Here is a 22147-nt window from a genome sequence, read left to right as displayed (position 1 = left end):
TTTGTGCTGGCAGTGGAATGGGTGCAAAAAATGACATGGAATTCTGAAAATCCAAAGGTCATTTGCTTTCCCAATTTAAACATCCCCAGGAAAGCTTCTTCAATTAAAAATATAAAAAGAAAAGAAAACCTGCATCATAGAAGCCTTTGCATATTATAATCTATTCTGAGGGAGGACAATTTTCAACTAGAGCAATCAAAATCCCTTTGAATCTTGTTCTGATTATTGCCATAAGGTATCATATGTATGGATAAATACAAGTGTGTGCACCTAAACAGTATTTTATAGAAAGTGCTGACTGTATGAGGGTTTTCTGTAAAGGCTGAAAGACTGACAGCAAAGCTTTGTATTCTTCTTGAATGTTTTCATGGTGCATATGGCCTGACACGGATGAGCAGCCATGGTGAGATTTTTGAGTCTATTAAACTAGCTCATTAAAAAGATCAATCTGTTTCTGCAATAACACTGGGAACCATCAGTCACTGAAAGGGAGAGAAAACTGACACCTGAGGAGAAAACACATTTTTATAATTTGTTCTTGACATGTCATGGTAGGAAAGAGCTTAGTATGTTTCATTTTATAACTTTTCAAGCTTAAATACCAGATCAACTACTTGAACAGAAAAGGTTGTTTTTAATTTTTTTTCCACTTTATAAATTCACTTTTTTAAAATTGGTTTCTGTCTGTAAAAACTAACATAATAGGTTTTGGTTGGATTAGATTTGGATTTTAGATATAACTCATGTTTTCCAAATCCAAACTCAAGGCGTACTACAGAGTAGATGTTTTGTGAATGGTGCCTTTTTATTTTTTTTCCATTAAATTTTATTGTTTATAAAAATATGTGAACAAGAATAACAAGTGAACAAATGTAACAGTTGCTTCAGAGACAACAAGAGAACAAATTAAGCATTGTCAGATCAAAATGAGAGAGAACGGACAGCATGAAAGAGTCTGTCCATGAATGGTACCTTTTTAAATATGTATTGAAGTGGTGCCTTTTTTTTTAATAGAAGTACCTTTAGGGATAATTTTATATAGGTTGGGTAAGAAGGCGTGTGGGTTAAATTCTGCAGAAGGGGCCACACAATTTATAAAATATTTATATCTCTACCCCACGAAATATGTTTCTACTGTCCAAAAGTCCACAATGTGCATACCTACTGTTATGCAACATACATGCCAACGTTACAGTTATAACGACAGCAGAAAAATGGCTCTGTGAGCATGGAAGCCTAATTTGGAGCTTCAAGATAACTCTTTGGTGGACTGCTAAGCCTGCGTCTTCTCACTGTGAGGCCAGCAGAGGAATCTGGAGGCCACCACCAGGGCCTGCATGTGCTTTGCCAAGAATTTTAATAAGAGCATCTCCTACTCTTGAGAAGTAAGTGCCTAAATGGGTGTACCCTCAGGAACCACAGGGGAACAAAAGGAAAGGGAAGCATAGAGGGTTATTATAGCGCACTGATGTGACTTTAGGGCTTTGGGAAAGTGCCATATAGGTCCAACAGCAGATTACTGACCTACATAGCTACATATTTTGTAGGTGGTTCCATTCTGTCTTTGTTGTCTTCCTGGTCTCAGGTCCATAGGATGACAGATGATCAAGGCAACATAGAGTTAATAGAGGAGCAGGTGGCAGCCCATGGCACTTGTGTGAGTAGCTTGCAGCAGGCAAAAGGTGAAATATAGCTACATATGGATCCCGATGGATATCCTACTGCCACGCTTAGCCTATAGAGTCACTGAAAGCATGGCCAGAGCACTCAGCACACTTCACACCTACAGGGGTCTTGGGGTCACACACTATAGGATAGGAGGGCCCACTGCATAGGCTCCATGCTACTAACATATTCTAATTTCATCATGCTAATTGTTTCTCTGTCTTCTACAGATTGACAATCTGAAGAAGAGGGTTAGGTACCTGCATCAGCCTCACATTGAATAGTTTGAGGAAGTCAGAGTGGAGCTGGAGCAGGAAGCAAGTTGTATACCTACCTCATGTCAGCAGCTATGTCCACTACCCTCTCTACTAAATTATAGACACAGTTACTGTAATCCTTGTATTTGCACCACCTGTCACAAGCTCCTATCTGTACATCTAGATCTATGGAGACAAGTTGGAATCAAACGTTCTTTACAGTGACTCTCAAAGACAGGCCTGCCACATCAAAGAAGGGTTTCCCAGTAGTCATCCAAACATCTATATCTACTGCACTGGAGAAACGAGAGCAGGTTGGTGGGCTAGGGGAGGGTTTTAAGGGAACATTTATGATTAGGAGTGGATGCTGAATCTGATGACCTTCATGGCATCTGCTCTAGAGCATGAGGGCCTTATCTCAATGCCTTCACTCTGCTCCCATAAAAACTCCTACATCTGCTTCTCCTCCTCTTCTCCCTGGGATCCTTTTTGCTTCCAATACAACCAACCAAACTCCACTATGAAAAGGTGACCACTAATATTATGTTACATTACATTATATTACACAACACTTTTGTATTTGCAAAACCTTCTCAGTTCAGTGCGGATAATAAAAGACAGAAGACCGAGACGATTCATGAATTTACAATTATGAAGCTAAAACTACTCAGCAACCATATTTTTAAAATAGAAATGTTTTCAGCTGTTTTCTAAATGGCAGATACAATTTAATGATCTAATTATGGTAAATATTTTAGAATCATTATTTTATGTAAAAAATTTCTTGAAATGTTATTAGAAGGAAAAAGCCTCAGAATCTGGTCTGGGTATATAATGAAAACATCCCATCTTAGGGGACAGTCACCTTATAGGTAAAAAAAAACCTTCCATTGCAAAAACTTCTTTAATGCACGTAACTTGGCTTAACAAGCTAATCATTGTTGATAACAGCACTTAACAAGCAATAATGAGCACTAATTGGCAATGCTTAGAATTTATGCACATAACTTGCTAAGTGTATTCTATAATGAACTGTGCCTAAATTCTAAAGCACACAGTTAAAAAGGGGAATGGCTATGGGCAGGAAATGGACACTTCGTGGGAGTTCCAAAATTTACGTGCACAGTTATAGAATATGGTCCAGTATGCGTCAATCTACACGCAAGGATTTAGGCCGTGTTTTCATTAGCCTAAATGGACGTGCATAGTTTTAGCTGCTAGGATTTCTGCCTAAGCATATTCTATATACCATGCCTGACTTAGGTCCTTTTGAAAGAAGACCTCTCCTCTTCATGCTAGGGCTCTTTTGGTGTATCTCTGGAATGTTTCACATAGACCTATGCAGAAGACCAGGCATATGAAGCAGGGCAAACTCGGGGCCTACAAAGCTAGGGAAATATTCTGGGCCTCTAGTAATTTTGCAGCTTTCTGTAAGGTCCTGGAATAACCCTTGAACACAATGCACTGACATGCTGATAGCGTCTGCTGGTGTTTTGATCAATGTAGTCCCAGATGGCTCATATATATATGCAACACTATCACAGATACTCTACAATCAATACAGATAATCTCGATGTGTATAAAGCAGAGTTGTTTGTCTATGAGGGAAAAGTCTCAACCGCTACAGCTATATTGTATACACCTAAGTGTTCATTTTATAGCCTGTAGAAAAAGTCATCATAGACTTGAAAAAACCCTCAATTTTTTACTTATATAGAATTTTTATTTGCTTTGTTTTATCAAAAAAGTAAAATCATCACTTATCTTGCCAAATGTTTCTTTTGAAAAGGCGCTTAGTCCGATTAAATAATGAAAATGCAATGGTTCCTACGGTCCCGTTTCGAGTGTCTTCGTCAGGGAACCTTCTTGCACCTTTGTTCAAAATCTTTGTTCAACATCTGAATTAGTTTTTCTCTAAGGAAGATCGTGTCTTCTGTGAAGAAATTTGTTGGCCAACAAATTTCTTCACAGAAGACACGATCTTCCTTAGAGAAAAACTAATTCAGATGTTGAACAAAGATTTTGAACAAAGGTGCAAGAAGGTTCCCTGACGAAGACACTCGAAACGGGACCGTAGGAACCATTGCATTTTCATTATTTAATCGGACTAAGCGCCTTTTCAAAAGAAACATTTGGCAAGATAAGTGATGATTTTACTTTTTTGATAAAACAAAGCAAATAAAAATTCTATATAAGTAAAAAATTGAGGGTTTTTTCAAGTCTATGATGACTTTTTCTACAGGCTATAAAATGAACACTTAGGTGTATACAATATAGCTGTAGCGGTTGAGACTTTTCCCTCATAGACAAACAACTCTGCTTTATACACATCATATATATATGCAACAAGCGACTCTTTGCTATAGCATAAACTAGACTCTCCAACTAACTCTGAAGACTCTGGATTCTAACGGTGCACTCATCTCCACACCTTCCTTGTTTTACAACAATATGGCAGCAATTCTATAAATTGGGACCACGCTTAGCGCCAATTCTGTAATGGTTTATGGTTATACCTAAGCTGTTATAGAATAATAACGCAAAGCCGCATCAACGTGCCAAAATGTGGGTGCACCCATTTACAACAGGTCAATTGCTGGCCTAAGTGAGTGTGTCGAAGTGCACCATGCAGTCCACACAACTGACAGCATTCTATGAGTTGTGTGTATCATTTGGTGACACAAGCATTTGATGCCCATACTCTGCTCTCATATATGCCCCTCTGACAGTGGCATGCTAAGTAATTGAAGTGTACTATTTATAGGCTAGCACATATCCCTCTGATTCTATAAAAAGTGCTAAAAATGCGCACACATTTTAATTGAATAACAAGCTAATTAGCACCAATAATTGTCTTTTTATCAAGCAACTATTGACACTAATTATATTCAATTAATATGTGCATGTGAATTGGAAAAGGGGGCATGGAAATGGGAGGGCCATGGGTGGATTGGAATCATAATTTTAGAATAAGGGGGCTCCACACCTTAATGTAAGCATGGGCGTTTGCACCACATTTTCGTTAGTGCAAATAGCTGTTCCCAGCTGCAGGCACAATCCCTGGGCTTAAGCACTATTCTATAAGCCGCGTCTAACCTTAGGCGCGGTTTATAGAATACCGCTGTGTGCTTTTTCTTATGCCGATTTTGTTAGATGCCATTTATAAAATTCTCCCCTTAATGCTTATGTGCATAACTGCCAATTATTGACTCCAAGCACTGCTGGCACCAAACTATATGCACCAGTTTATAGAATTGCCTTTCACATGTCTTTTGTCAACTATCATCTGTGTAACCCTCGCTCCTGATGCCAGAAGGTGACACAAAAGAGTAGCAGCAGCACAGAGCTTTATTTTGGATAACAAACAGGCAGCATAGTATAGTATAAGCCACAGCAGCAAGATCCTGGTTGTTTCACAGTACTATCATATTACATAAGGCACTCATTTCAAAAGCCCTCCATACATCCTACAAAAGAGGCATTTATGGTATTCAAGCATAGTGCACAACATGGCAGAAGAGCCAGGACCAGAGCTGCCCCCTTTGCCTGTGGCCAAATACAACCCAGGCGGTGTGAAGAAAACACCCTGAAAGTGCTGCTACATAGGACTAGGTATCATTGTAAAAACACTAGCAGCACAGAAGCCCAGCCATTCCCTGCATTAGGTTACAAAATTGCATGTACAGAAAAGGAATTCTATAACAGTGCACCCATTTATTTATTTACTAAATATATACTGCCCAATATTTAGTTCTATGGTCAGAATGGATGCTGACCGGTTAAATAATGCTTAACCTGCTATCTGCCGATATTCAGCAGGAGATACCTAAGCTATCCTTTGTTGAATATCCATGGTTAGCGTCTGGTGGATAACTGGTTATATTACAAGATATAACCGGCTATCCACCAATTTTTAAACCAGATTTGGTGGTCATATTTGGCCATGTCAAACCCTTGTATATCTTTGGCCGGTTTAAAGATATGGCTATGTCTGAATATCGACATAGTCGGTTATCTTCAAACTAGCTGAAAAAACCCCGGGTATTCAATGCTGGTCACCAGAAAGAGCCTGGCATTGAATATCTGGGTTCAATGCGGACTGCTGGAGACAGCCCGGCTACCTCCCGCGGTCTAAATATCAGGGCCATAGACCACATGGAGGGGCATAATCGAACGCGAATGCCCATCTCCATGGATGTCTAGGTCTGAGAACGGGTACGTGAAGGGGCGGGACAGACCGTATTTTCGAAAAAATGTTTTTCGATAATACGATTTGTGCCGGGCAAATGCAACGGATGTGTGCGGATTTGAGCTGGGCGGTTTTGTTTTTCAGCGATAATGGAAACCGAAGGCGCCAAGCTCAAAAACGAACAAATCCAAGGCATTGAGTTGTAGGAGGGGCCAGGATTCGTAGTGCAGTGGTCCCCTTCACATACCAGGACACCAACCGGGCACCCTAGGGGGCACTTGTAACAATTTAAAATAAAAAGTAAAATACCTCCCAAGTCCATAGCTCCCTTCCTTTGGGTGCTGAGCCCCTCAAATTCCCCCCAAAACCCACTGCCCACAACTCTGCACCATTACCATAGCACTTATGGCTGAAGGGGGGGCACCTAGATGTGGGTACGGTGGGTTTTGGGGGCGGTTTGGAGGGCTCCCATTTACCACCACAAGTGTAACAGGTGGGGGGGGGGGGCTGGGTCGATCTGGGTGAAGTCCACTGCACCCACTAACAACTGCTCCAGGGACCTGCATACTGCTGTGATGGAGCTGGGTATGACATTTGAGGCTAGCGCATAGATTTACATGCATCAGGCCTTATTTTATAATTACGCACGTAAATTTAAGTGCACGTCGGATAAGCGCAAGCTCTGTTTAACTGCATGCCGTACTTCGGTCCCATTTTTGGCGCCATCAATTTCTATGGGGACAAACTTCGGTTTAGCGCACCACTGATAAGTGCAAGATTCGCACATATGCATGGTTTAACACCGCTCCTCTGCAAGAAAGACTCATCATAAGCGCGCACATGGAATATGGAAGCCAATTGGCGCATGACAAAGGGGCGGTAAATTTGAAATCTCGTTGGTTAACTGCCACAGGCAGAATAAGCAAAAGAATGTTGTTAGAGTGTACACTGGGGTCATCATCGTTGTCGTCGCGCAACTTAATGGCTGAACGAATAGAAGTTCCTTAAAAATTAGAAAACACATTGCCCCAGGTGGGACCTTCCTAGCACGATTCCCTTGTAAGTGTTTTATTTTCCTTATTACTTATTTGTTTGAACCTAAGAAATTATAGAGTTTGTGGAAACAGATGAAGAATCCACTGCAGCAACTTCCTTCAGTTACCACTGTACCGGCTGCAATAACCGATTAACCTTCCTCCCTCAGAAAATGTGTAAGATTAACCGTTTTGAGTTTTTCTTATTTTCTTTAAGATTGATTTCCTGATCTTGGATCTTCCAATTGTGGACAATTATGTAAATATATATTGTTGAGAGAAAATGTTTTCCTTTTTATATTAATTTCTGTATTTCCTTACATTTATGTGATAAATGTGAATGTAATTAAGTAAAATGATAAATAAAATAATTTAAAAAAAAATTAGAAAACAAACAAAGTCAAGCATCTATTGCTAAAGAATATGGTGTCAATTCCAGTCATATTTCACGCATCTTGAAGCAGAAAGACCAGCTTCTGGAAGACTGGTAAAACAATACAAATCCACACCGGAAACGTACACGGGCGGGAAAAGCTGAGGATGTAGAAGATGCTTTTCGGTGGTTTCCTCAAGTCAGGAGCAGACAGTTTCCTGTCAGTGGTCCACTGCTTATAGAGAAAGCTAATCAGCTAGCTGAAAGTCTTGGACTAACTGAATTCAAAGCCACTGTTGGATGGTTGGAAAGATGGAGGGAGAGGAACAACATAGAATTCAAGAAACAGCATGGTGAAAAACAAGACGCTGATGACTTTGGTGCTGAAAATTGGGTTGTTTCAGTTCTTCCTACCAGCTTGAACGAGCTTGCACCTTGTGACATTTTCAATGCTGATGAAAATGGTCTCTACTGGCGAGCGATTCCTGATGGAACATTTGCATTCAAACATGCCGAAACTACAGCAAGTAAAACGTCGAAGGACCGACTGACGATCCTCCTTTGCTGCAATATGGATGGGAGTGAGAAGTTGGAACCACAAGTCATTGGAAAGAGCAAACAGCCTCATTGCTTCAAGAATGTTAAGCGACTTCCTGTGTCATATGAAGCTAACACAAATTCATGGATGACTGGGGAAATTTGGAAGCAGTGTCTAAATACACTAGAATGTGGGCACAAAAGCGTCAGATTTTGTTGCTTTGTGATAATTGTGCTGCACATAGTGATGATGTCAGGCTGTCTAATATCAAGGTGGTCTTCCTGCCACCAAACACTACCTCTCTGATCCAACCTATGTATCAGGGCATAATAGCCATTTTCAAACAACATTATCAGGCTCTTGTGCTACGTCGTCTGATGAGCGTTATGGATGACCAGACTGGCAAGGATAAACATGCTGTTGAACTGGCTCGTAATCTATCACTGTTGGATTCCCTACATATGCAGAAAGAAGTCTGGAATCATGTTACACAGGCAACCATTGCGAACTGCTACAAGCAGGCAAGTTTTGTTAGGGATGTGGAGAGGGACGAAACAGATGCAGCTGTTGCAAAGCGTCAGATGAACAGGCTATTGACATCCCAGCTGGTGTTACTGAAGAGGAGTTTCATCACTACGTAGCTGTTGATTACGATCTACAAACAGCTGACGACAGCACTGATGTCCAGATATGCGCCTACATGCAGGCAGCGGCTGATGATGAAACAGATGATGAAATGAGCAGCGAGGCATATGCTGACAAAATTCAACAACCTCCTGTCACTTTTGCAAGAGCGCTGGAGAGTCTCAACACCGTGCGGGCCTATCTGGAGGCCACTGGATGTCAGTGCTATGACAGTTTTTACCATCTGGCAGACGTAGTCTATGGAACTCACAGACACAAGAGTGTACAGAGGACTATGACTGTTACTTCAAGTAAGCCTAACGTCAGTTAACGGAGACTGTATACTGTATGTATAATAAACAGTACTGTACATATGTTTATCAGATGTCAAGCTTCTTTGGGTCACAACGGTTAAGTGCACAGTCCAGTTAACTGCATGAATTTCTTTGGTCCCAGACCCTTGCACTTAAGCGGATTGCACTGTATATCATTTTTCATAAAGGAGAGCAGGGCTCTAATCGTATATTGGCCCTCCTCTACTTGAATCTATTGCAAACTGCTATATATATATATATCTCAAAGCAAAACCATAATTAAAAGAAGTCAGAAAATGCTTAGCTGTTGAGAAATCTGGGATCTGCTGATAGATACACCATATCTACCAGCTTTTATGTGCTTTTTTACCGCCTAAAACTAGGTGATTTCTTAGAGAATTACTTCCATAGTGCTGAATAAGTACTCCTCTATATTTAATTATTTATTAGGATTTATTTACCGCCTTTTTAAAAGAATTCATTTAAGGTAGTGTAAGAATAAATCAAACATAAGCAATAGACAATTACAGCAGTACAAATATTCAAATAACAATACAAAGTATGGCTTAATACACTACTTACAATGTCAATGCAGTACGTATTAGAACATTTTAATAGACAGCGTAGGGTATAAGCAACTAAGGCACATATAGATAGGTAAGAAAGTAAGAGGAGTTAGAAAATAAGGTGACTAATTTAAAAAAGTTGCACATGAGGTAAGGAGATGATAAAATGTTTATGCATCCTTACACACGTACTTGGCATGCGTCCTTTATAAAAATAAACCTCTCCTCACCCGATCTTAGATTTTCATTTAATGTGAAGGTGGACTATAGTAAAGTACTGAGTCAATTCTGATTATGCTCTTCATATTGTTTGACTTAAATGAAGGGGATGGGATTTGATATACCACCTTTCTGTGGTTACAAACAAAGGGTCCTGTTTGCTAAGGTGTACTAGCATTTTTAGCGCATGCTAAATATTAGTGTGTGCTGTGTAGACACTTAAACGAATATTATGGGCATCAACATGGTTAGTGCATGCTACAGACACTAATGCACTAATGCATTTTATTGAATGCTCGGATTGAACCTGGGTCAGGCTCTTCAAAAAGAGACTCAGGATTCCAAAGTAAAATTTTAGGTGTTTATTTATGTTGACTCAATATGGTACCATGTTTCGGCACATACATGCCTACCTCAGGAGTCTTGATGCGTATACTTGACAATTATATTTATCCTTGACAATACGTCTGGCAAAATAAACATAAGCAGGTCTTTAAAAAGACCATTGATGAAAGAAAAAAAGAAAAAAAAAATGATGGATATCGTGTAAAATGCCACTGTGGTGCTAGAGCAACTATTTTGGAGTCCTGAGTCTGTTTTTGAAGAGCCTGATCCAGTTCACACTCCTTGTTTTTTGACTTTGTCCATCCCATGAGACTTTTGTGTTCTTTCCACTTTTGTGGTCTTCCTTTGCACTTGTTTTTATTGAATGCTGCCAGGCCCCTTACTGCTGCATTTATACCTGTCATAGATCAACAGGCTCATTTTCGAATGAGATGAATGTCCTAAAAGTGACATAAATTGGCACTTGGTCGTCCATCTCACAGAAACGTCCAAATCAGTATAATCAAAATCGCATTTTGGACGTCTTTCTCGGAAGTCTGTCGGAAGGACATCCAAATTTTGGAGGCATGTTCAAGGCGGACCTTGGGCGTTCCTAAGACTTGGATGTCTTTGAGCCATAATGTTACAAATAAGGCACAAAAAGCTGCCCCAAATGACCAGATGACCACTGGAGGGAATCAGGGATGACCTCCCTTTACTCCCCCAGTGGTCACTAACTCCCTCCTACCCCAAAATGTGTGGTGAAGAACATTACTTGACAGCTTCTGTGGCAGCCTCAGATGTCATATTCAGGTTCATGACAGTAGTATGCAGGTCCCTGGAGTAGTTTAGTGTACTGCAGACAGGTGGACCCAAGCCCATTCCTCCACTACCTGTTACACTTGTGCAGGAAACTGTGAGCCCTCCGAAACCCACCAGAAACCCACTCTACCCACATATAGGTGCCCCCTTCACCCATAAGGGCTATGGTAGTGGTGTACAGTTGAGGGTAGTATGTTTTGAGGGGGCATGGGGGGCTCAGCATACAAGGTAAGGGAGCTGTGTACCTGGGAGCATTTTATGAAGTTCAATGCAGTACCCCCTAGGGTGCCTGGTTGGTGTCCTGGCATGTCAGGGGAACCAGTGCACTAAAAATGATGGCTCCTCCCACATCCAAATGGCTTGACTTTGGACATTTTAGACTTGGATGTCTTTGTTTCAAACATGGCCGAAAATCAAAGATGTCCAAATCGCAAAATGTCCAAATTCAAGGACGTCCATGGTATTTTCGAACACAAAAGATGGACATCCATCTTTTTCAAAAATGACCTTCTCCCCACCTCGGAATTTGGACGTCTTTGTAAAACATCCAAATTCTGACTTAGACGTTTCTTTCGAAAATGCCCCTCCAAGTGTCAGGTGTAGTGCCTAAATGTAGACGTCTAATTGCTGACTGAAAGCTAGTATTCTATATCATATTAGGGGCTAGATTCAATAAATGGAGTCTAGAAAAACTTACTTAAGTGGTATTCTATAAGCTGTGCCTAAAGTTATGCACGGTTTTCAGAATAGTGCTTTTGCGCTGGGGTTGCCAGTAAATATAGATGCATCCATTTACACCAATGAAAATGTGCCTAAATGTACTCACGGATACTCCTTAGTCTATAAATGCGTGCATAAATGGAATTCACACTCCACCCTGAAAAGCCCATGACCCTCTCATTTCCTTGCCCTCTTTTCCGGGACACAGGGTAAATTGTGGATGCAGATCTCATACCTAAATTTACGTACATACTTTTTAATTGATTGTAATTAATGCTAATAGTTGCTTGTAAAAAGTCAATTATTGGCACTAATTGGCTCATTATTCAATTTAGATGCATACCCAAATTTGCATACGCATCTCAAGGCGCGTTTTTAAGAATTAGGAGGTAAGCACACAAATTTGCTGTTAGAGAATATTAGATTAGTGCTTATATTTTCAGGGCCTAACCTTTAGCGCCCTTTATAGAACTGCCCACCATATGAATAGTGCCATTGAAAATTCTTCCATACTGCATTGGCACTATCACCGGGATTCTATATATCATGCCACAATTTCTGTGCAAAAATCGAAGTGCATTCTGTAACAGTGTACATAACTTAATTGCTTGACTAGCTACTCAATACTGTCAATTGGATGTTAACAAGCAATTGTCAGCACTAATTGACATTAATTAAGATTTATTTGCACAACTCACTAAGCGTATTCTGTAACGAGGTGTGCTAAATTCTAAGTCACATAGAGGGGCATAATGGAAGGGGACGCTCAAGTTTTGCTGAAACTCCTCGCAAAACATCCCGGTGGAGGGGCGGGGAAACCCATATTATTGAAATAAGATGGACGTCCATCTTTCGTTTCGATAATATGGTCAGGGACGGTCATCCTTAGAGATGGTCATTCCTAGACTTGGTCGTTTCTGATTTTCGGCGATAATGGTAACTAAGGACACCCATCTCAGAAACAACCAAATGCAAGCCCTTTGGTCATGGGAGGAGCCAGCATTCGTACTGCACTGGTCCCTATGACATGCCAGGACACCAACCGAGCACCCTAGGGGGCACTGCAGTGGCTTCAGAAATTGCTCCCAGGAACAAAGCTCCCTTACCTTGTATGCTGAGCCCCCTAAAACCCACTATCCACCACTGTTCACCACTACCATAGCCCTTATGGGTGAAGGGGGGCACCTAGATGTGGGTACAGTGGGTTTCTGGTGGGGTTTGGAGGGCTCACATTTACCACCACAAGTGTAACAGGTAGGGGAGGATGGGCCTGGGTCCGCCTGCCTGAAGTGCACTGCACCCACTAAAACTGCTCTAGGGATCTGCATACTGCTGTCATGGACTGGAGTATGACATTTGAGGCTGGCATAGAGGCTGGCACAAAAGATTTTTAAAGAGTTTTTTTGAGGGTGGGCGGGGGTAGTGACCACTGGGGGAGCAAGGGGAGGTGATCCCCGATTCTCTCCGGTGGTCATGTGGTCAGATCGGGCACCTTTTTGTGGCTTGGCCGTAAGAAAAACAGGACCAGGTAAAGCGTCCAAGTGCTCATCAGGGACGCCCTCTTTTTTCCATTATGGGTCGAGGACGCCCATGTGTTAGGCACGCCGAAGTCCCACCTTCACTACACCTCCAACATGCCCCCTTGAATTTTGATCGTCCCCACGACAGAAAGCAGTTGGGGACGCCCAAAATTGGCTTTCGATTATGCCGATTTGGGCGACCTTGTGAAAAGGATGCTCATCTTCCGATTTGTGTTGAAAGATGGGTGTCCTTCTCTTTCGAAAATAAGCCTAACAGTTGAAAAGGGTGCTAGGCCATGGGCATTTCTAAAATATATGTGCTTTATTATAGAATACCCCATTCTGTGCCTAATTTAGGCGTTGTGATTTATGCCAAGTAAATGACCGCAACTAAATTTGGTCATGTGGCGACACGCTTGATTTATCCTATATACCACATGGAAATCTAAGCCTATTCTGTAAAATATGAGCATGCTTTAGAGAATACGCCTAGGCATACTTTTTTTCTGCATGGAATTTTCAGGTGCCATATATAGAATCTAGTCCACTCTGGCTACTGCTGGGTAGTGTGTGAGTGGAGTGCCAAGTTATCTGGAGAGCAGCGATATTCACCCCATTAACTAGATAACCATAGGAGAGAAGAAACTCCAGATAGCAGCACGGAATATAGGGATTATCTTTAACCACAATGAATACAATCAATACCTGCAATTCACATAGCAGCACTGCATGTAGGGATTATCTCTAAATGTCATAGCCAGCATTTAAAAAATAAAGCTGATCACCATCTTCAAAAAATGACCCAATAATTTTATTGCTGTTTTGTTCCTTATGATGCACTACAGTATATCACTATTTCAACTTTTTTTTTTTATTATTCTTTATTAAATTTTCAAAATTTACAAGATAGTACTTATAAATTGGAAATACAGCGGGATTATTACAGAGATAGCATTATTCATCAATACAAAGAAAGGAAAAAAAAATTATCTCCACTTAACTAATATTTGCTTTCTCTGACAAAAAAGTAGAGGAGTGTAGTCCACTTAAGGTTATCAATAGAAATCAAACAAAATAAAACATGGAAAAGAAAATAAGATGATACCTTTTTTATTGGACATAACTTAATACATTTCTTGATTAGCTTTCGAAGGTTGCCCTTCTTCGTCAGATCAGAAATAAGCAAATGTGCTAGCTGACAGTGTATATAAGTGAAAAACCTTTTTTCACTTATATACACTGTCAGCTAGCACATTTGCTTATTTCTGATCTGACGAAGAAGGGCAACCTTCGAAAGCTAATCATCTGACAAAAAAAAATTAGTAAAATAGACATGAAAGAAAAAAAAAATCGCTTTCTTAGATCACCATCAATGTAGGGAGAGGAGAAATATAATTAAAGGAGAAATACAGAAGTAATACTTTAAAGTAAATGGCCTGGCTCGAACACCCCCAACTTCATATATTATTTCTTAATACTCATCAATCACTATCTGGACAGCTTCTTACTATCTATAAACATTTTAAGCTGACCTGGTTCAAAAAAGATGTACTTATTTCCCAGGTATTTAATACAGCATTTGCATGGATAAGCTAACACGAATGAAGCTCCCATTGCTTTAACCTCTTCTCTGTAGGCAAGAAAAACTTTTCTATGAGCTTGTGTGGATCTAACCACATCTGGGAAGATCCAGATTTTTTGACCACAAAATACTTTATTTGAGTTCTTAAAATAAAGTCATAGTAAAGCCTTCATATCCTGCTCAAAAACGAATGATACCAAAAGTGTCCTTCAAGTTAATACTTCTGATATAGATTCCTCCAACAGTGCTGATAAGTCTTGTAAATTCAATTCAGGTATCTGTACATTTTCTGTTGGATTCACCTTAGTTTGTTTAGATTCAGGTAAATAATAAGTGTTATTAATCGGTGGAATTGCAGATTGAGGATACGCAAGAACTTCCAACAAGTATTTTTTTCAAGAAATCAATCGGAGCAATTCCAGGTGAAACAGGAAAGTTTAAAATCCGCAGATTTAAACGTCTATTATAGTTTTCAAGAAGTTCTAACTTTGAGGAAACCTTTATTTTATCTTTTATCAAAGTGTCTGTTACCGCTGTCAGAGATGAGATTTCAGTTTTTTGAATAGACAAATCAGTTTTTACATCCTCATGAGCTAACGTTAAAGCATCTATTTTATTTACCAGCAAAGCCATATCCTGGGAGGTTTTTGTAACCACAGTCATTAATTGTTGAATGGCTGACCAGATGGATTGTAGAGTTACCGCTTGGGGAGCCTCGGGCTCCATGATTGTAACATCTGCTTCCTGGGGCAGAGTACCTCCGTCTGAGGGCCTCCGGTCACCGACTTCCAGTTCCTTCACGTCCTCATTACTGGACCGAAGGATTGCAGGACAACGCGGCGGGTTAAGGTCCTGTGGGGATAACGATGTCTCTACCCCTAATGGAGATGTCGCTCCTTCAACAAATCCAAATGCAGGGTCCCTCTCACCGGTATTCGCTGGGGTGCTGGTGACATAACGCAGAAACGTTTGCTGACCGGGGGTAGGTAAGTTTTTACCACCCCCTTTCTCTTTGTATGCGGCATGTATAAAGCAAAATAAGATAAGCAACAGAGTTTCAGCTCATGCAAACCGCGGAGTCTCCAGCCCGAGCCGCCATCTTAACTCCTCCTGCCTGCTGATTGCAACTTTTACCATAAAATTGATTTCACACAAGCAATGCCTATCAGTATGCCTATGCATATCAAAGGCATCACATTGAAATTATGACAACAAATTACATATAGGGGGAGGGGGGCCATAATTTTACTAATGTGTGTTATTTGCCCCTTATCTCCTGATTCTATATAGTATGCCTAGTGATCCACACCAAAATCAGTGTGGATTCTATAACAATTGGCTTAATAAACTAATGAGTGCTGATAATAGCACTTAACAAGCAATAATGAGCACTAATTGGCACTGATTAGAATTTAGAAGCACAACTCGCTAAGCATATTCTATAATGATGTGCATTGAACTTCTAATGTGCGCAGGCAAAAAGGGACATGGTTATACGCAGGGAAATAGGCGTTTCGTGGGTGTTCTGAAATTTCCATGCCTACTTATAGAATGTTGCCCAGTGTGCGTAAATTTATGCGCCGGGATTTATACCATGTTTTTGTTGGTGTAAATGGATGCACGAGGATTTAGGTACTGAAATATCAACTAAGTACATTCTGTAACTGGTGCCTAAATATAGGCGCCAATTATAAAATATGTTTAGTCAGCACTGATTTCAGTGCCAATTTTTTTAGGTGCCATATAAGGAATCTCCCCTTAATGTGCATGTTATTGCAATACCATGTATTACATTAATCATAATGCACGTTAGTTTAAGTTACTGTGGGTTACCTAATAATGGAATGCAAAGCGTGCAAATTCATGCAAAAATGTAAATCAAAAAAATGCAGCTTCTGGTGAACTCCACAAAGTGTGAGTTATTCTGGAAAAAGGGCATCAGATCAAAGCTGGTGTTCATTTTTCTTGCTTGGGGTCATTGGGCCATTAACATGAGGCTCATCTTTGTAGTAAAGTGTCCCCTTCCTCCTGCCCCCCCTCCCCTAAATAGATCCCTACCCCCTATAAGTGCATTCATTCATAGGCCCTGCAAGCCTACCTGAAAGAATCCCTGGTGGTCCACTGGAATGGGATAGGAGAGCTTTCCAGTCGCTCCTACCCTGTGCAGTGCCAAATGACAGCTGTGACCCTTGGCAGTTGTCTCACTAGGGGTCAGGATGCCATATAATTTTACTTCTGTTATAGTATATTTTTTTAAACTTCCAATTCTAGCTTGTGCTCTATGCATCTCATTTGCTTCTAACATGAGAAATAAAGTAAAAATGCACCAAGGTAGCAAAAAATCATTGTGAAAAATGTAGGGCTAAATTTATGAAGTGGTGCTACTGCATTAACACACATTATTTACTGCAGGTACCATAGGAGCTATTTCCTAATAACATATTAATGGCATTAACCCTCACTAATGTGGTAGCACATTTTAATAAAGCTAGTCCTCAGTGCTAGTTTTTACTATGTTCTTACTACATCAGCCCCTACCTAGATAATTTAGAAAACAGGAGATAATTTATTCGATGCAAGGGTCAGAAGCATCATTTGATTCCTTTTTTCTACCACATGCCTTTAACCACTCTTTTCCCTAATTTCCTCTGCCAATTTCATTTCTGTAATAAACTATTCCATCTTATTTCTTTTTCCAGAACCAAAGAAAATGGCTTTGACAGAGAGCCTTTGCACTCAGAGCATCCAAGCAAGCGGCCCTGCACTATTAGCCCAGGCCAGCGGTACAGTCCAAATAATGGCTTATCCTACCAGCCCAATGGTCTGCCTCACCCCACTCCACCTCCACCTCAGCACTATCGTTTGGATGATATGGCCATTGCCCACCACTACAGGGACTCGTACAGGCACCCCAACCACAGGGACCTCAGGGACAGAAACAGACCTATGGGTAAGACATACTACATGAGTGCGCACTCTTTCTCTTGGAGGTTGTCTTGTTCTGCCTTTTCTAGTCTTGTTTACTAGCCTCCATTTTTTTTTCTCTTTTGCATCAACAGTACTAGATCCAGCTTGCTGAAAACTTCCTTGTAGCCAAGGTGATGCAAGCACGTTAGAGTGGTCATGAGATGGGTTTTGATTGATATTGTTGTAAAGGCAACTATGATTTTTAGACATATGTATGAGTTTATCATGGATCCATGTTCAGGCTTTTTGTAAAGGTGATGTATGGCCACATTTTATGGGGTTATTCAGCCAAAAGAAATGAAGAGGACCTTCAATCATAGGTGGATGACTTAGAGCCTGTTTTGGCAACCAGCCTGAATTAGGGGTCATGAAATAGATGTATCTAAATCTAAGTAAATGAACAGCACTGAAGCTGCCATGGTGCTAAATTTATAATCAGGTCACCGAATGGTGTTTCCTGACAACTGTACAGAATTATTCACCAGAAAACTCCAGATTGGCCAATGAGATTGGCCTATTCTATGTCTTCTAGTGACAAAAGTTGTAATGTCATTCCATGTAAGTTCTTTGTATCATCCTGTTTTATTTATGAAGTATGTCATATTCCAAATTGTCAAGGAGCAATGCCACTTAGATAATTTTTAAAATAACCATATAGTAAACAGTGTTTGACCCATTTTCACCAAACTAAAATATCTATTTATTTTTTAATAACATTTGAGCTTTGTCATTCTTAAAGCTCTGCCCAGCAACCCAACAAGCACATCATGTCCTCCCAGTCCTTGAATAGAGATTGATGTTTCCGCACATGACAGGGAGGGCTGAGGATTTTGGTGCTGTAAGCCCAACAGCCATATTTAAAAGAATCCTTTTCTCTTTAACTAGCTGATTCACCAACAATTTGGAGTCTGCAAAAGTTAAACATGGCTCCAGGGAAACCCGAGGAACGTTACACAAATAAAGGTAGGACTCACTTGAATTCTAATGAATTTGAGTGAATATCTGGCATTGCTGCTTTCAAACATTTTGCAGATAGGTTATATGTTATGTTGATGCAGTTGCCCACTGGGAAAAGGTTTGATATCTGCTTCTAGAATTGAGCCTGTGAACATCAGGTTTTGCATAGACATTTGGAGGCAGATGCCTTTAAGAGTATAGTTTCTCTTCTGTTAAGTTAGAATATTCATGTATTTTAGAGAAGTATCTGAATATTTCAGCAAAAGCTTGACATAGGTTGATTTGCCTTGAGCTAGGGGTAGAAGCATACAAGGAGGATCTTATCCTTCTACCGGATAAGGCATTTGTTAGACTAAACTTTGGAAAACAAGGCCTAATTTCACACCCATCCTCCAATGGGCTGTCCAAGCATTAGAAAAGCTACAAGTATTTTACCAGATGCACTAAAATTTTGCGTTTAACACACAGTAGCTCCAATACCTCCTTAGCAATGCAGTTTAATGGCCATTAATGAAGAAAGCAGATAATTACACTGTTGAACTGTTCAACAGTGTAATTATCTGCTTTCTTCATTAATAAAATTATAGGTCCCTTTTACCATGCTGAGGCAAAAGGGGGCTTACGCTGGCGTCAGCCTATGTTTTTGACACACGCCGAGGCCCCCTTTTACCGCAGTGGGTAAAAGGTAGGTCTTGCTTTTCTGCAGGAAATGGCTTTGTGGCAAGTAAAGCACTTGCCTTGCAGCCATTTCGGGGGGGAGCTCTTACCACCACCCATTTCGGTGGTGGTAAGAGCTCCTGCACTAACCCGGAGGTAAGATTACAGCCAGTTACACACTGATGCTACAAAAATTGATATATATTTTGTAGCACCAGCTATGACGGTGCACTGGGGGTGGGAAGTACTGCTGGGCTGCTGTGGTAGCCCGGCGGTACTTCCTTTATAGCGAGTGGGACTTACTGCTGCTTTCTAAAAGGGACCCTATGTGCAGTATTCATCAGAGGCATACTAGGGATAAACTTGTGGTGGAAATTTGCAACATGAATAGTTTTTTTATTTTCAAAATTGTTTAGATTGTTTTAATCAGAAAATACCCATAGAAATAGGAGATTCAAATCTTTGTGGGTACTCTTTCCTTAGGCAGTTTTCAACGTGAATGTGTGTATGTGCCCTCAAGTGTTTACATTGATATTTTTGTTTGTTTGCTTGAAAAGGAAAATCACACAAAATGGACCAAAACATAAGCAGAAAAATAAAATAAAATAAAAAATGTTGAGTGCAATCACCTGCTCTGTTAAAAAAAAAAACAAAAAGAATGAAAGAGAGAAAATAAATGGAAAAAATAACCTTGATAAGTCCTTGCTTAGTTATGATTAGCCCACTGACCTTGCCTATTACCTTATCCACTGATTTTTTACAGAGCAGGATTCATCTTGAGTTACACACTCCACTAGTGCTGTTGTTATTTAAAAGAGCAGCCAAGGCCAACACCATCTTAAATATTTGCCTTACAACAAAATAAGAAGTACTCTTTAGGGTTGGGTTAAGAAGCAATATATTTTACCTCCTTTGAAGGATGGGATCTTTATTCAGAGAGTATTGAAATTATCGAGGCTGATATTTGATGCACTTTAACCCCCCGGATTCTATATAGTGCGTCTAGCATTCTGCGCCAAAATCCAAGTGGATTCTGTAAATGCGCACGTAGCTTAATTGACTTAACAAGCAAATCAGCATTGTTAAAAACACTTAACAAGCAATAATGAGCACTAATTGACAATAATTAGAATTTATGCACACAAATTGCTAAGCTTATTCTGTTATGTACTGCACCTAAATTTTAATGCACGTAGGCAAAAAGGAGCATAGTTATAGGCAGGGAAATGGGCGTTTCATGGGCATTCCAAAATTTATACGCATAACTATAGACTATGGCTCAGTGCGCCTAACTCTATGTGCCAGGATTTACATCATGTTTTCGCTGGTGTAAATGGATACCAACTACACGTATTCTATATACTGCACCTAAATCTAGGCGCTGTTCATAGAATACGCTTAGGTGGAAATGTTCTGTCCTACAGTTATGGGCTCTTTTACAAAGCTGCAGCAAAAAAGTGGCCTTAGCGCTCCCTTATGCAGATCTTTCCCGTGCTCTAAAGCCACTTTCTGCCACAGCTGGAAAATTGACGATTTTACAATCTAGGGCCCTGTTTACTAAGCCGCGTATTAGGCACATTAGCATTTTTAATGTGCGTTAACCATGTATGCACATTAACAGTGTACATGCCTACAATATCCTTATTGGCACCTAAACAGCATGTGCTAATTGTAGGCGCATTAAAAACGCTAACACACCTTACTTAATGTCCATTTGCTAATGTTTACACTACCAAAAAACAGAAGGAAGTGAGGTTCTATTCATTAAATATCATATACCAATCCTCAGATACACTCAGGGGGTCTTTTATAAAGACACACTAGTGTTTTTAGCACCTACTAATGATTAGCGCATGCTAAATACTAGAAATGCCCATAGGAATATATGATTCAGATCGATTTGTCCCAAACACTTACACTTTTATGTAGTACACAGTCCAAATTCACACAGTCATCATCTTTGACTTCATAAACGATTTTTTTTGTGTACGGGGATCATCAGAATACTTAACAGCAAGACCCATTCGGGAACAGCGTCCCATAGTTTATGCCTGCATACATCTTCATAGATCACCTGATTTCTTTTATCTCTTTTATTTTTTTTATCAATATTCATCAATCTTTTTCTTATTATTAATTAAAGATTTTGAGATGCTTATAGATAGTACTTAGTAGTACTGATAGTACTTAGCTTTGGCAACGATTTTTCACCCACGCTAAACCTCCGCCAACATGGCCAGGTTTTGTGGTCCTTCTTCAGGGAAGAGGTTCGCATCTCCTTATCGCTCCTGGCCATTTTTTTCATATATGCTGTTCCCGAATGGGTCTTGCTGTTAAGTATTCTGATGATCCCCATACACAAAAAAATCGTTTATGAAGTCAAAGATGATGACTGTGTGAATTTGGACTGTGTACTACATAAAAGTGTAAGTGTTTGGGACAAATCGATCTGAATAATTTAACGTAAGTCCCCACATGTATACTGTGATGTCCTTTTAAATTGATTGATTCTTAGGAATATATGGGCATCTCTAATGTTTAACACACAATTATTTTTAGTGCATACTAAAAATGCTAGCACACCTTTGAAAAGGACCCCTCAATGACTTCAAGATATCTAGCATAAATTTTTCAGGTCCTAATGAAGCAATAGTTTATGGCCACTGTTTGAGCGCTTCTGCAGAAGTGACTGGCCTAGATTGGAGGTGGAGCTTAAAGACAAATGTAAAACAGACAAAAAGAGACTCATGGCCTTTTTAAAGCTTGGTTTTAGGCGCATGTGGGTTCTTATATTTATTTATGAGAATAAGTGTAAGGCA

At 40.1% G+C, this 22147-nt stretch overlaps 1 protein-coding gene across 2 annotated transcripts in view; it reads left to right on the top strand.

Annotated features, from left to right (window-relative positions):
* RUNX1T1 (RUNX1 partner transcriptional co-repressor 1) overlaps positions 1 to 22147 on the top strand; it is a 423772-nt gene that overhangs the window by 282636 nt on the left and 118989 nt on the right. Inside the window, exons 6-7 of one of the 2 annotated variants that reach the window (XM_030216459.1) lie at positions 17447 to 17697; positions 18600 to 18677. In XM_030216459.1, the coding sequence (XP_030072319.1) occupies positions 17447 to 17697; positions 18600 to 18677 (329 nt within the window). The remainder of the gene's footprint in view (positions 1 to 17446; positions 17698 to 18599; positions 18678 to 22147) is intronic. The other variant, XM_030216468.1, reaches the window with a different exon arrangement.

This window comes from Microcaecilia unicolor, chromosome 1, assembly GCF_901765095.1.
Source record: "Microcaecilia unicolor chromosome 1, aMicUni1.1, whole genome shotgun sequence".
Taxonomy (NCBI): domain Eukaryota; kingdom Metazoa; phylum Chordata; class Amphibia; order Gymnophiona; family Siphonopidae; genus Microcaecilia; species Microcaecilia unicolor.
The sequence above is the reverse complement of the archived record's forward strand: the minus strand, read 5'-3'. Positions and strand labels throughout refer to the sequence as shown.